Source organism: Amphiprion ocellaris, chromosome 12 (assembly GCF_022539595.1).
Source record: "Amphiprion ocellaris isolate individual 3 ecotype Okinawa chromosome 12, ASM2253959v1, whole genome shotgun sequence".
NCBI classification, from domain to species: Eukaryota; Metazoa; Chordata; class Actinopteri; family Pomacentridae; genus Amphiprion; species Amphiprion ocellaris.
This window is the reverse complement of record NC_072777.1, coordinates 18,513,964-18,527,214: the sequence shown is the minus strand read 5'-3', so window position 1 is coordinate 18,527,214 and position 13,251 is coordinate 18,513,964. Positions and strand designations below refer to the sequence as shown.

General features: G+C 37.7%; 1 protein-coding gene across 7 annotated transcripts in view; it reads right to left on the bottom strand.

Moving 5' to 3' along the window:
- The window catches only part of lama2 (laminin, alpha 2), a 308,893-nt gene that overhangs the window by 120,226 nt on the left and 175,416 nt on the right, over positions 1 to 13,251 (bottom strand). For 4 of the 7 annotated variants that reach the window (XM_055016148.1, XM_055016150.1, XM_055016149.1 and 1 more), the window contains exons 22-24: positions 4,238 to 4,344; positions 3,254 to 3,526; positions 2,142 to 2,322 (exon numbers count right to left, since the gene is read on the bottom strand). In XM_055016148.1, coding sequence (XP_054872123.1) covers positions 2,142 to 2,322; positions 3,254 to 3,526; positions 4,238 to 4,344 — 561 coding nt within the window. The remainder of the gene's footprint in view (positions 1 to 2,141; positions 2,323 to 3,253; positions 3,527 to 4,237; positions 4,345 to 13,251) is intronic. The other 3 variants (XM_055016152.1, XM_055016153.1, XM_055016154.1) reach the window with 1 other exon arrangement.

Here is a 13,251-nt window from a genome sequence, read left to right as displayed (position 1 = left end):
GAACCTCCATGCACGCACAGAGAGAACATGCAAATTCCATGCTGAAAGATCCTGGTGTAACAGGCCAGATTAACCCCCTGGCCAAAGTATGCCCCTGGGGTATACTTTGGCTTAGGCCAATTTACACCTGTTGACATGTAAAGGTTAAGCATGTTAAACTCTTAATTGTTAAGTTACTTAAAGTTTTCTTTACAAAGAGGTATGCTTATTAAGAAAATCATTATGAAAGATCATAACTAGAATGTCCTTGAGCTTATTACAATTTAAAAAGTTCAAATCAAAGGAAAAACTGATTTGAAAAGAAAAATTTCAGCAAAACATGATGAAAGAACATCCACATTGGCTGGCGTTGCTTTCAACTGTTTCTGTATCACAGGTATCAGTATAATATATCTTTGTATTGTCTTTGATTTGTGCTTAAACTAAGACTGAATGGACCTAGCCCAGAATTTACCCTTCCAGACTAAAATACATCCCATGTAATATGAGATTTCATCAATCAAATGAATTCTTATTTAAAGCACATGGAATTAAATCAAACATTTTAGGCAAAATAAGGCTGCACAGTGGCTCCGCGGTTAGCACTGCTGCTTTGCAGATAGAAGATCCCTGGTTCATGTCCCGGCCTGGGCGTGGGATCTTTCTGAATGAAGTTTGCATGTTCTCCTTGTGCATGCATGGGTTTTCTCTGGGTACTCCAGCTTCCTCTCACAGTCCGAAAACATGCTGAGGTTAATTTGTAACTCTAAATTGTCGGTAGTGAACGTGACAGTGATTGTTTGTCTCTATGTGTAGCCCTGTGATAGATGGGGACTTGTCCAGGGTGTCCCCTGCCTTCACCCCAAGTCAGCTGGGATAGACTCCAGCTCCCCGACGCCCGTAATGAGGGTTAAGTGGTGTATAGATGATGGATGAATGAATTTTAGGCAAAATATACTATAAGATATTATGTTGATGTAATGGTTTATTTATGGATTGTATGGACAAAGCAACAATTTGCATAAATACTAACAGACAAACGCACAAGCATTCGCACACTGTGTTCTGAAGTGTCTTTTGTCCATCATTTTTCTACCAAGCATTTATTGATGAGATTTATGCTAAAATAGATTTACCTATACATTTGACTAAGCTGAAATAGATTGTGTGAAACAATCTATTCTAATGAGATTCTGAAATTTAAATCTCCCTTTTTGGTATTTTTTTTTTTGTTATTGATGTCACTTATAAATGTTGGAACATTTTTTTTTACTCAACATAATATTTTAAATAATAATTATTAATCATTAATCATGGAACCTGTTTCCGCAACATGCATACAACCCTGTTAGCATAACCTTTTTAGCTGGCAGAAGAAGAAAAAAGTGAATCATATGATACGTTGGAGTTAACATCATCAAACAGTTTTCCAAAAGAATGGGTAGAGCAAAGCTATGTCCTCTCTTCCATTTTTCATGTTTTCATAACATTGTCAGCCTTGATTTAATGTCTCACTCTACCTCATGCAACCCTGTTATGCATATTATCAGGATAAGGCAAATTATTTTTTACTGTTTTCCATCAGTAGTCAAACTATTTTTCAAAAATTCTGAAGCCCAAATGTCCTCCAATTCTGAAATGACCCATATAGAAAACACGACAAAATGTTTAACATAGATTATCATCAACTTCAACAGATAAGGAGATATTGATATTTTTTGCAAATCGACCTTTTACAGTTCGAGGTATGTTGTTACCATCTGTCAAACTGAAACAAAAGAAAAGCAAACACTGACAAATTTACACAATATATACAGAGCAGATGAAGCCAGCAGCTTGCATTCACAACTTCTTGTATGTTTTTGCCAAGTGTTTTAAATGTCCTGCTTATGGGCACAAAAATGATTAACTTTGCAATAATTATGAAAGTAGCGCAATGATTTGAAGGGATGCACATGCATTTTTGAAATGACGAGCTTCAAATAGAATTTCTCTAAGTCAGACATTTTGTAAACTTTAAATTAAAAAGAAGAACAGAGCAGCAGTTTAATAAGGACAGCATCTTGAGAGTGCTGACACTACTTTTAGCACAAATAAGAACAGGACCAATCTACGTGCTTTGATTTGTTTTTGTAGCTAAAGGCTTAAAGATCTCTGCTTACGTGTGCAGCCGCCCTCCTGGAAATTGAAGAATCCTCGTGAACAGCGGTCACATTTGGGCCCGGTGACGCCTGGCTGACACCGACACTGACCGGTTTCATCACAGTCAAAGGATTTGGAACCAAAAGAGTTGCAGTGACATGGGACACACACTCCGCCTGTAGTGACGCCATGAGTCTGAGGCTGGGGAATGTCGGGACAGCACAGGAGTCAATGGGAGAAAGTCAAACTAACTACAGAAGCTGGGTTAGACAAGCTGCACACACTCAAAAATCATAATAAAAGAAGTTATAATGACAAAAATGCAGGACGTGTTTATCACATATTAGGGAAATCAACAATTGAAGAATAAAAAGAGAATATGCCAAATTACTTGAGTTACATAATTTTTGTTTCCTGTTAGAAGCCACCTAAAAACTGCAATAGTGATTTAAAGCTTTGTCACACTCTTAAATGCATCTTTGTTGCTGTTATGGAAAACGAAATAAAATATCAGGCATGTTGGTTTATTAGACTGAACAGTGACAGTGGAAAAAAATAAATAAAAAGAAGAAATCATTTGAAAAGTTGTCAGAAAAAAATAAAATTAGGTACAATTTAGCATCTTCAATGCAGAATGTTGCTACCTAAAATCCTGAACATCATAATTTGCCAAAAACTACTGACATTTACAACACCAATTTTCAGCAACAACAAACATCTTGAGTTACCTAAAGGTGACATTTCCTGATGATGTCTAAACTGCATGAAGCCTTTTAGGTGTTAAAAGTCATTAATTATGAACATGTTTCTCCACATAATGCATTCTGGACCTTGCATTACGGCTTACATTCAGCAAAATCTTCAAAATGTATTTCAAAGAAAAACATAGTCATACTAGTAGACCCTTTGTATACAGTTCAGGTGACGCACACCACACTTTCCATGCAAGGTTTTCAAAATTGAGGCCCTGAAACCATGACGTCCACAAGAACAAGCACTTACTACACAATAGACATGTCAAGGACAGACTGTGACACATCTCTGCAAGTGCAACATTTCTGTACTCTGGTTAAACAGGAACACACCCATGCTACCTAAAATACACCACTGTCATCCACATGCAGTGTGTTACCCCCGTCTTAGGCCTGTATGCGCCCCTGGGACACCCCCCCGTGCGGGAAGTGCCCCCCCATCTTTGCTGCACAGCTTCTATGGGAACGCGCTCCACAGGCCGCCGTGTTTCCCGCCTTTCATAACTTTGGCGACGCAGGTCACAGCGTCGGCCCACAAAGCCGGGGCGACAGATGCAGCGGCCCTCAATATCACAGCGCTGAGAAATGGATCCGTGAGGGCTGCAGCGACAGGGCATACACTCCTGACGCTCAGCATCCCACCAGCAGTTAGGCTGGACCAATCACAATGCAGATTAACAAACTTCAGTTACAATAAGAAAAAAAACAAACTAAAAAACAAGTGCTCACTATATTGTTGGACTGAAAAACACATTTGATTTGAAGCTATGAGAAAGATAAAATGAAATACAAATAAGAGCATATAGTCACAGACATGACTGGGGTTCAAACATGGCTAATTCCACACATATGTATAATACTGTAGAACAAAACAAAGCATATGAAAACAACTTTGTGGAAAAAGGGATAGAAGTAGATCCAGCTGTGGAAAATGAATAATCCAAAAATCCCATCAATATACACTACTGTTCAAAAGTTTGGGCTCATGCCGAAATATCCTTATTTTTGAAAGAAAAGCATTTTTTTCAATGAAGATGACATTAAATTAATCAGAAATATAGTCTAGACATTGTTAATGTAGTAAATGACTCTTCTGGCTAGCTAATGGAATATCTACATAGGGGTACAAAGGCCCATTTCCAGCAACCATCACTCCTGTGTTCTAATCCTACATTGTGTTAGCTAATGGTGTTGAAAGGCTAATTGATGATTAGAAAACCTTTGTGCAATTAAGTTAGCAAATGAAGAAAAGTGGGTTTTCATGGAAAACATGAAATTGTCTGATTGACCCCAAATTTTTGAACGGTCGTGTATATGGCCAATATCTACAAATACTAGATACACACATTTGTCAGAAAACTTACCATACACTCGTCACACTGTCGTCCAACCACATTTTCTCTGCAATGGCATTGCCCAGTCTCCTTGTTACACACCTCAGATACAGAGCCATTAGTATGGCACTGGCAGGCTGCAAAAAAGGAGAGTTGAAGTTGAGTACCAGCATATTTAATAATAACACAAGCTGTGAGTGTGTTTGCTTTACACTGCAGTGGCTTGGATGAGAGCTCTGATTGTGCTTAAAGTCTTCTTTAGGATTAGCTGCCGATATTCGCTTTAACATCGTTCTCAGTGCATTTTAGAGAAAATCTTCTATTGCCCCACTTGCTGATTTTGCCATTCTGTATTTTTACATAAAACAAGTCAAAGGAAAGACAAACCCTATATTCAGACCACACCACAATCACAACAACAAGTACTGACAATAATACATTTACTGTAAGTCTGAACAATACATCGATAATATGCTTCACTAAGTATACTGCATATAAATTTAAATTTCAAACATTTCAAAGAGTTACATCTGCTGCTATTTGGGCCTCCCAAAGTGCAAAAATGAAGAGTTCACGATGCAAAACAGGAAACGCAACCAGTCCAGGAGTGATTGAAGGCACTCATGATAGATGGGTAGGAAAAGTAGCATTAACAAAAAAGGGAGATTCCCCTGAAAATTTAAAGCACACTAAAATTTCAGGCAAATTCCAATTTTACTCGCAGTCATAACAAAGCACTGTGATATGACCATCCCTGTATTCTAAAGAAAAACCTGTTTTCTTGATGGGTTAGGTTCCCACCACAAAATTCTTAGAACAACAAATCTGCAACATGACTACAGAGAAAGCATTTCATTTACAAATGTGTGATCTTCAGATAAGGAGGAAGACTTTTTACATGTCTTTTAACTGTTATACATGTATGCTCTACAACTTGGGGTCCCTTAGAGTGCAAAGAAAACAGGTGGACAAGGCAGGCATCCTGTGCAATGAAAACTAGAAAAGTGCAGCACTCTGCCATGCTTGTTCATTCTTCCATATGGCATTGTCAGAAATGCTGCATTTTTATTTATTTATTTATTTATTTTTAGAAATGCAGCATTTATTTATTAGTTATTGATGATCAGAAATCACGGCAACATAGAATGTGGCCATTTAATATAGATGTACCCATAAACAAAATGGCCTTGCTTTGAGCACAGGATAAGTCCCGATAAGTCCGCAGCGGACGTATGTAGGACAGCAATCATGTGATCATCAGCAGGCAGCTGACGTAGTGTTCACTTGTTGCCATAGTTACAGTGACACCATGCCACTATCTCGCAGAGATACAAAAATCTTGAACAAATCTATGGATCTAGACTACAAGCCACATCACTGCCAAAATCTAATCACTTGGTCCTTGTGTCATTTCTGACCTTCCCTGAAAATGTCATCCAAATCTGTTTGTTCATTTTTGAGTAATGTTGCTTAACAGACAGACAGACAAACAGACAAACCAACGCCGATTGTCACATAACTCCGCTGCGTTCCTTGGCAGAGTAACAATGAACAAAGCACTGCTTACATCCAACTGAGTTAAAACAGTAAAAGAAGTAGTCTTCTTTAAATTCAACATGAAACAGTTGTTCTTAAATTCAGGGGAGATTATCTCCTATAATAATGACAGTAACCCACTGAAACTGTACAAACCATACTAATAATCTCATCGTTATAGTACCCTGTTCATAAAGGTCGACAGCTCCTTTTCTCTGGGTTAAACAGCCATGAAGAAATGGTTTCTTTTGCAATCACACTTACGTCACTGCATTATTTTACCTGCTCTGTGCCTTGGATTGTACCCAAGCTAATTGTTTCTACTAGTTTAAATAGGTTTAAAGGACCAACTGAATCCATATAAAGCAGTTTTCCACTTGGCAAAAAGTGATTACAGCTCCTGCCTTCAGACTGAATTGTTATTAATGTATCAAAATGATTTGGTGTCTTTTATGATGGTTATCTTTTAAAGATTATAGCCCATAGGATAACTGCAAAAGAGATCTTCATATTCTGTATAAAACCCACAAATAAATCATGTTCATTATAGTCTAGTTTCCAAATGTCAACAAGGAAACAATACTATAGGATTGACTATAATCGTAAATTTAAAAAAAACAGGTCTTTGGTCACAATTATTTGGTTACAAGAACCATTAATGTTTAAGAAAGACATATCTTTACTATTACAATGGACATTAAGTTCTGTGCATTTGCACTTTAATTTGGTAGACATATAGAAAAATACAGCTTAAACTAATCAACTTTTGTCAGAGGATCACTTTTTGGTACTACACTGCCTCAATTCTCTGGCACTGAACAGCATCACATACATTCCCCTCCAAAAGTATTGGAATCATGAGGCCAATTCCTTTATTTTTGCTGTAGACTGAAAACATTTTGGTTTGACATAAAATGATGAATATGAGACAAGAGATCAATTTTTCAGCTTTTATTTCCAGGTATTTATATCTGGATCAGACACACAACTTTGAAGATAGCATTATTTTTAAAGGAACACCAAATTTCGAGTTGAGCAAAAATTTTGGAACAGATGGACTTAAAATAGATTAAAGTGAATCAGACTTAATATTAAGTTGCAATAACTGCATCAAGCCTGTGACCCACAAACATCATCAAACTTTTGCATTCTGATTTTGTGATGCTTTTCCAGGCTTTCACCGCAGCCTCTTTTAGTTGTTTGTTTTGGGGGGTTATTCCCTTCAGTCTCCTCTTTAGCAGCTATAATGCAGCTGTGTAGGGTTTAAGTCTGGAGATTGACTTGACCAGTCTAGAACCTTCCACTTCTTGCCCCTGATGAACTCTTTTGTTGTTTTGCCAATGTGTTTTGGGTCATTATCTTGCTGCACAATGGAAGATCTCACAGTTTGGTTGCACTGTTCTTTAAATTGGCAGACAAAATGTTTCTGTAGACTTCTGAGTTTATTTTGCTGCTTCCATCATGTGTTACATCATCAATGAAGATTAATGAACCCGTCCCAGAAGAAGCAGTGCAAGCACCAAGCCATGACATTACCTCCACTATGTTTCACAGATGAGCTTGTATGTTTGAGATCAAGAGCAGATCCTTTCTTTCTCCAAACTTTAGCCTTTCCATCACTTTGGTAAAGGTTCATCTTTGTCTCATCAGTCCATAAATCTCTGACTGAGAATTTTTGAGGCTCATCTCTGTGCTTTTGTTCAAATTCCAGCCTGGTCTTCCTATTCATCTCCTGGTGTAGCCTCTGTACTTTTATTCATGAAGTCTTCTGTGGACAGTAGATTGTGATACCTTCACTCCTGCTCACTGGAGGTTGATTCAGGGCACTAACAGTTGTTTTAGGGTCTTTCTTTACAGCTCTCACAATGTTTTGGTCATCAACTGCTGCTGTTTTCCTTGGTCTACCCGTTTGGCGTCTGTTACTTAGTGCACCAGTGGTTTCTTTCTTCTTCAGGACGTTCCAAATAGTTGTACTGGCTATGGCCAATGTTTGTGTAATAGCTCTGATTGATTTTCCATTTCTCTCAGCTTCACAATTGCTTGTTCTTGACCCATAGACAGCTCTCTGGTTTTCATGTTGGTTACACCACTAACTATAGATGCAGTCTGCAGGCATTGAGTGCCATTTATTGTTTGAATAATCAATGTAATAGGATGCACCAGGGCAACAAAACACACCTGTCAGTCACATGTTCCAAAACTTTTGATCACATGAAAAATGGGTGGCTTACCTAATGGTAACAGCCAATATAAGTCCGGACAAACTTTGCAGGGGGAGAACGAGGCACTTTATTGAACTGGCAGCAACTGTCCACACTTACAGTTCATCCAGGGTACACTGGCTTCTCACACAGGCCCTCTATGACTGGTTATATCATCAAAGTGCATCTCACTATGCCTCCAGTTCCACATTCGTCTCTGCAACAACACACACCGCTGCAGCGCTCCTCCTCACGTCACCCTCACTCTCACACACATACACACACTCTCACACACACACCGCAACCTGCCTAGGTTAAAGGAGATCAGGCTTGGTCTGCAACACAGGTAACTGAAACAGTGTTCACTTGTTGTCATGGTTACGGCGACACCGTCCCTGCCGCTACATCTCTCAATGGAAAATCCTTAACAAATCCATGAATCCAGACTATAAGCTGCATCACAGCCAAAATCTAATGAAGTGGTCCTTGTGTCATTTCTGACAAATTTCCCTGAAAATTTCATCCAAATCTGTTTGTCTGTTTTTGAGTAATGTTGCAGACAGACAGACAGATTCACAGACAAACATACGCTGATTGTCACATAACTCTGCCGTGTTCCTTGGCGGAGTAATAAACAAATCGACACAGAGAGGAAAGTCGTCCTGCACATGTTGACTATGTTTGGCTCCACATACAGCTGTAAGCCAGCTTCTCAACTATGAATATAATCCAAACTAAATATGGTTCCAGACTCACCAATGAGCTCTAAATATGTTTGAGAACGACCCTGACACCATTCAGGCCACGATTCAAAATACTGGCAGCTCAGTTCTCCCACTGAGCAGCAGGGGTATAAGGGGAGTGATATAAGACAGAAAAAAATGTAAAAGTGTCCAACTGTCTACATTTTTTGAGATTTAGGTATTGTTAAAGATGTAAGTTGGTTCAGGTTGCTCAGTCATTATTTTTCACTTTATTTTCAGATGTACAGTTATATTAAAAGTTATTTATTAATAAATGTTGTCAAAATGTTTCTGAACCGTACTGAATTTATTTGATTTGATGGTCAGTTATTGATTACATGCAGACACTAATAAAACTACTAGGTTACATCAACATATATCACACTAATTCAAGTTAGACATTAAGATTTTCTGGACCTTTGCTTTAATACATTTTCTCTGACTGGACCTCTTTGAATTTTAGTTGAATACCCCTGCACTGAACAACATGTTGGCCCTCTTTTTAAATACGAAAAACCCCCAAAGATGGAGCAGTCCACCAACTTACAGTCATATGCACACTCTGCAGGAAAGAGTTTTTTTTTCACCGAAGTACAGGTGTTTAATGAACATGTTAAGTGCATATATATTCCCTTCATTCTTGAAACTGTTTCCTCATGCAAAATGAAACATGATTAATATAGATTAAAAAGGAATGATAAGTAATCGTGATTAATCAAAATTAATCCACATCAACCCTGTGATTAATCTGATTACATATTTTAATCATTTGACTGCACTATTTCAGTCTACAGCAAAAATAAAGTAATCACTGTTCCGACACTTTTGGAGGGGAGTGTAGCATTCAGTTCATGGCCTTTGCCGCACATATGTAGGATTTCATGGTTGCTGAATGGATTAGTCACAGAAATACCAAAATGTATTCCCTCATAGTAGATCTAATTAAGATACTTTGTATGACTTCAGCTTTATTTAAACTTTGAGTGCTTAAATCCCTACTGAGGAAAAAAAGACACCCACACACGCCAATCAGCCCCTTAGATATACAATTAAAAGCTTGAACATCACAGCTTCCATCTGGTAGATGGGCTGTCAGAAGCACACATGCATACACACAAAGATACATAAAAAAAAAACCACATACACTTTCTCAAGAAATTAGTAGCATACTGGATATCACACATGTGGGTAGTTGTAGTCTGTTTTACCTCCTGCCATTCTCTCTTAGAAGTAAAAGAGACAGAAGGACAGACCTGATTGTAGGATGGTAAAGTGAGAGAGAGAGTGTGGTACAGCAGATGTCCACACATGAACACACACTCTCACATACACAGAGAAGCACACAGAAAGAGGCAGAAACACACATAAGGTACATAACACACATTGATTCTTGCTTCACACACATATGCAGGAAGGCACGCATGCCACCCAAACATACATGCCAACTTAACTACGTAGGTGCAGATGTACACACACACGCCTGATTAAACATTTAAAAAAAAACACACACACACATGCACATATACGCCCATCTCTGTTTCACACATCTCTCTCTCACACAGTCTTTCCCCCTAGCTTCACCCTTCGGGGACCATCTGGACTCTGTTCTGTCACTGGCTACATTGTAAGCCTTGTTGTAAGATTTAACATTACTTTATGTTGTGGTTGTGTTTTCAGTGCTGGCATTCACCATAAAGACATTTTTTCAATTTGAAATGTTGAAAAAAATACATTATGTTCTGTTATACAGCAATCAGCAATCTGTCAGATCAGCAAACTATAGGAGTAGCAATTGTTTATGCACCATACAGAGTGCTGTTTCTTCCTCCCTTACTGTTCAGCCTTAGTTTCTTTAGTCCACAAAACATTTTTGCAGCATTTTCTTATCCATGTAGAGTGTCATGGATTGCATCTTATACCAGCTATATATGTCATATTTAATGCCAGAGTCTTACACCATAACAGTAAACACACGAATCAGTTTCAATGTTGGCTTGTTCTGTATATTGCCAGTCACTCTGTATTCATTATGCCCCACTTTGTATGTATCATCTATGTTTATCATATCATGCATGTGTGCCAATGTATGTTTTATGTTTCCTTGTCCCCTACCCCCTCTACCTCTTCTGAACGTGTCCCTCTCAACCCAACCGGCCAGCAGCAGATGGGTCCCCCCATATGAACCAGGTTCTGCTCAAGGTTTCTCCCTGTTAAAAGGGAGATTTTTCTTGCCACTGTCGCCTTAGAGCTTGCTCTGGGGAGTCAGGCACATGGGTTCTGTAAAGCGTCTTGAGACAATCTGAACTGTAATTGCTGCTATATGAATAAAATTGGGCCAATAAATTAATTAGCAATCAAAGAGATTAATAATGGATATTTGGAATTCAAATCTTTCCAATTTTTTTGAATAATACAAACTCTTAACACAACACTTTAAATCAAAAGAGAACAGTTATTGTTCAGATTCCTTCTTTATGATTGGCTAGCACTGAGGAAATGTAAGGTGTTGGCGGTACAGTGGTTAACATAGTTGCCCTCCAAGCATTTGACCTGGAAATAATTTTCTTGTCAATACTATACAAGGAAATGTATCCTTCCAGAAAAATAAAGCTCTAATTTTACCTTATCTTATCTCTATCAGTCAGATAGTGCTGTTAGTGGAAGACTACTCAAAACCACAGAGTGACCACAGATAGACAGAGGCAACTGTATCAGAGCCAAAACAATTCTAACAATATTGATTGTCAGTGAAATACTTTTTAATAGGTTTAGGCATCAAAGCAGTTTGGTTAAAATGGACCCTTTCTCAATGTTGACCACATGTTAGAGTGGTAGAGATGGCTTGCTGGTTAAGGCTTTGGGATACTGATAAGATAAGTCTTCACTCACTGAGCCTCATGCCTTACACTTAGGAAGCTATCTTTGCTGGATGCACACTTCAAGGAAGAGTAGCCACAGTACTAAAGTGTCTAAATTAATAGACAACAAGCTCAAAATATATATGTTTTTTATAGATCACAGTGGCTCTAACCCAAACTTCCAATCTTGTTTCATTGACTGGACCAGAGGTTTTTCAAAATCCTGATGCCAATTAGCTTTTGTTGCTGTCATTAGCCTTGAGGTTCACACACTTTTCCAACCCCACACTGTGGATGTTTGAATGTACTGTATTCAGTATGAACAAGAAAAATACCATGAATTCTGTGCACTTTATTTTAAAACACAGATTTGGTGTGTTTATAACTGCAATCTAGATGAAAATCTTATCATAGTTTAATATAAAATTATAGTTAATGCACATGATTTGAGGTAAACAAGTGAATATAAGTTAGAATTCTCTATCATTAACATGCAAATAATAAAAAAATGACTTTTATTTGTAATGCACTTTTCATTTCAGCGAAACCACAAAGTGCTACATTAACTATATAAAGGGATTAAAACAAAACGTAAAAATATAGATTTCAGGTACATGTTTAATTAAAAGCTGTTGCTGAGAGGCCTTGAGGAAAAAGTGCCAAAAGCCGATGAACGTTGTGCAATAATTGCAATATAATGTGAATTGCATACTCTCTACACAGTACAGTGCTGTATAAGGTTTTAGGGACTTTAGATGTTCACACTCTTAATCTGCAAAACCAGTAGTTGATGTACTGTACTTGATTTCTAAAATAAAACTTCAATATTTGTTATGCATTTTATTTCCTCTGTTAACGAAGCTTTGAAGAGCCTCTATGGCACAACAAATTACATTTTATTCATTTTAAAGGGTTACAGACTCAGGCGTGGGAGTTTACCAAGAACATTTAAAAACATTACACAGTCCCTGTCATTAGAGATATTATAGGTACAGTATCAGATTTTTCTTGAGATAACCATTATTTTCTTAGTATAAACATGTATGTTACTTTGGTCTATCTTTGATCATGTTTTTCAATCTCACTCAAAAAGAATCAGTTTTGCGTGCCCAGGTAGCTCAACTGGTTTAGTGTGCGACCCAGTGGCTATAGTTCCCAACACAGCAGCCTGGGTTTGATTCCAGCTCACAGCCTTTTACTGCAGCTCTTCCCCTCATTTTCCTCCCTACTTTCCTGTCTGTCTCTCTACTAAACTATCCAAAAAAGGCCAAAAAATAACTTTAAAAAAAATCTGTTTTCTCCAGAGCAGTTGGTTGTGTGATAATCGATTTGATATTTCTTTTTATGTTTAACTTTTTTATTTTTTTATGTGGATGTGACAGTGCATATTAATGAACATACAATCTCACAAGTTTACACAAGGTTGCAGTAAATAAGCCGGATTTAGCACAAGGCTAATTTCCATCCGTTGTCTCAAAACAAAACATATTAGGTGTATAAAAACAATATAGTAAAACAAAGACGATTAATTCTGGCTGGGATAAACTGACCCTAAAGTGCTGTTATTTTAGTGAAGTGCTTTCTAGGCAGAGACTGTCATAAAGTGCTTATAGCTGAAGTGCCTGTTTTGTAAGTGCTTCATTTTCTCAGTGTTCACAAGTTTGATTCTTAATCAGCCATGCCTTATACTGTCTCTTAAAACTGAC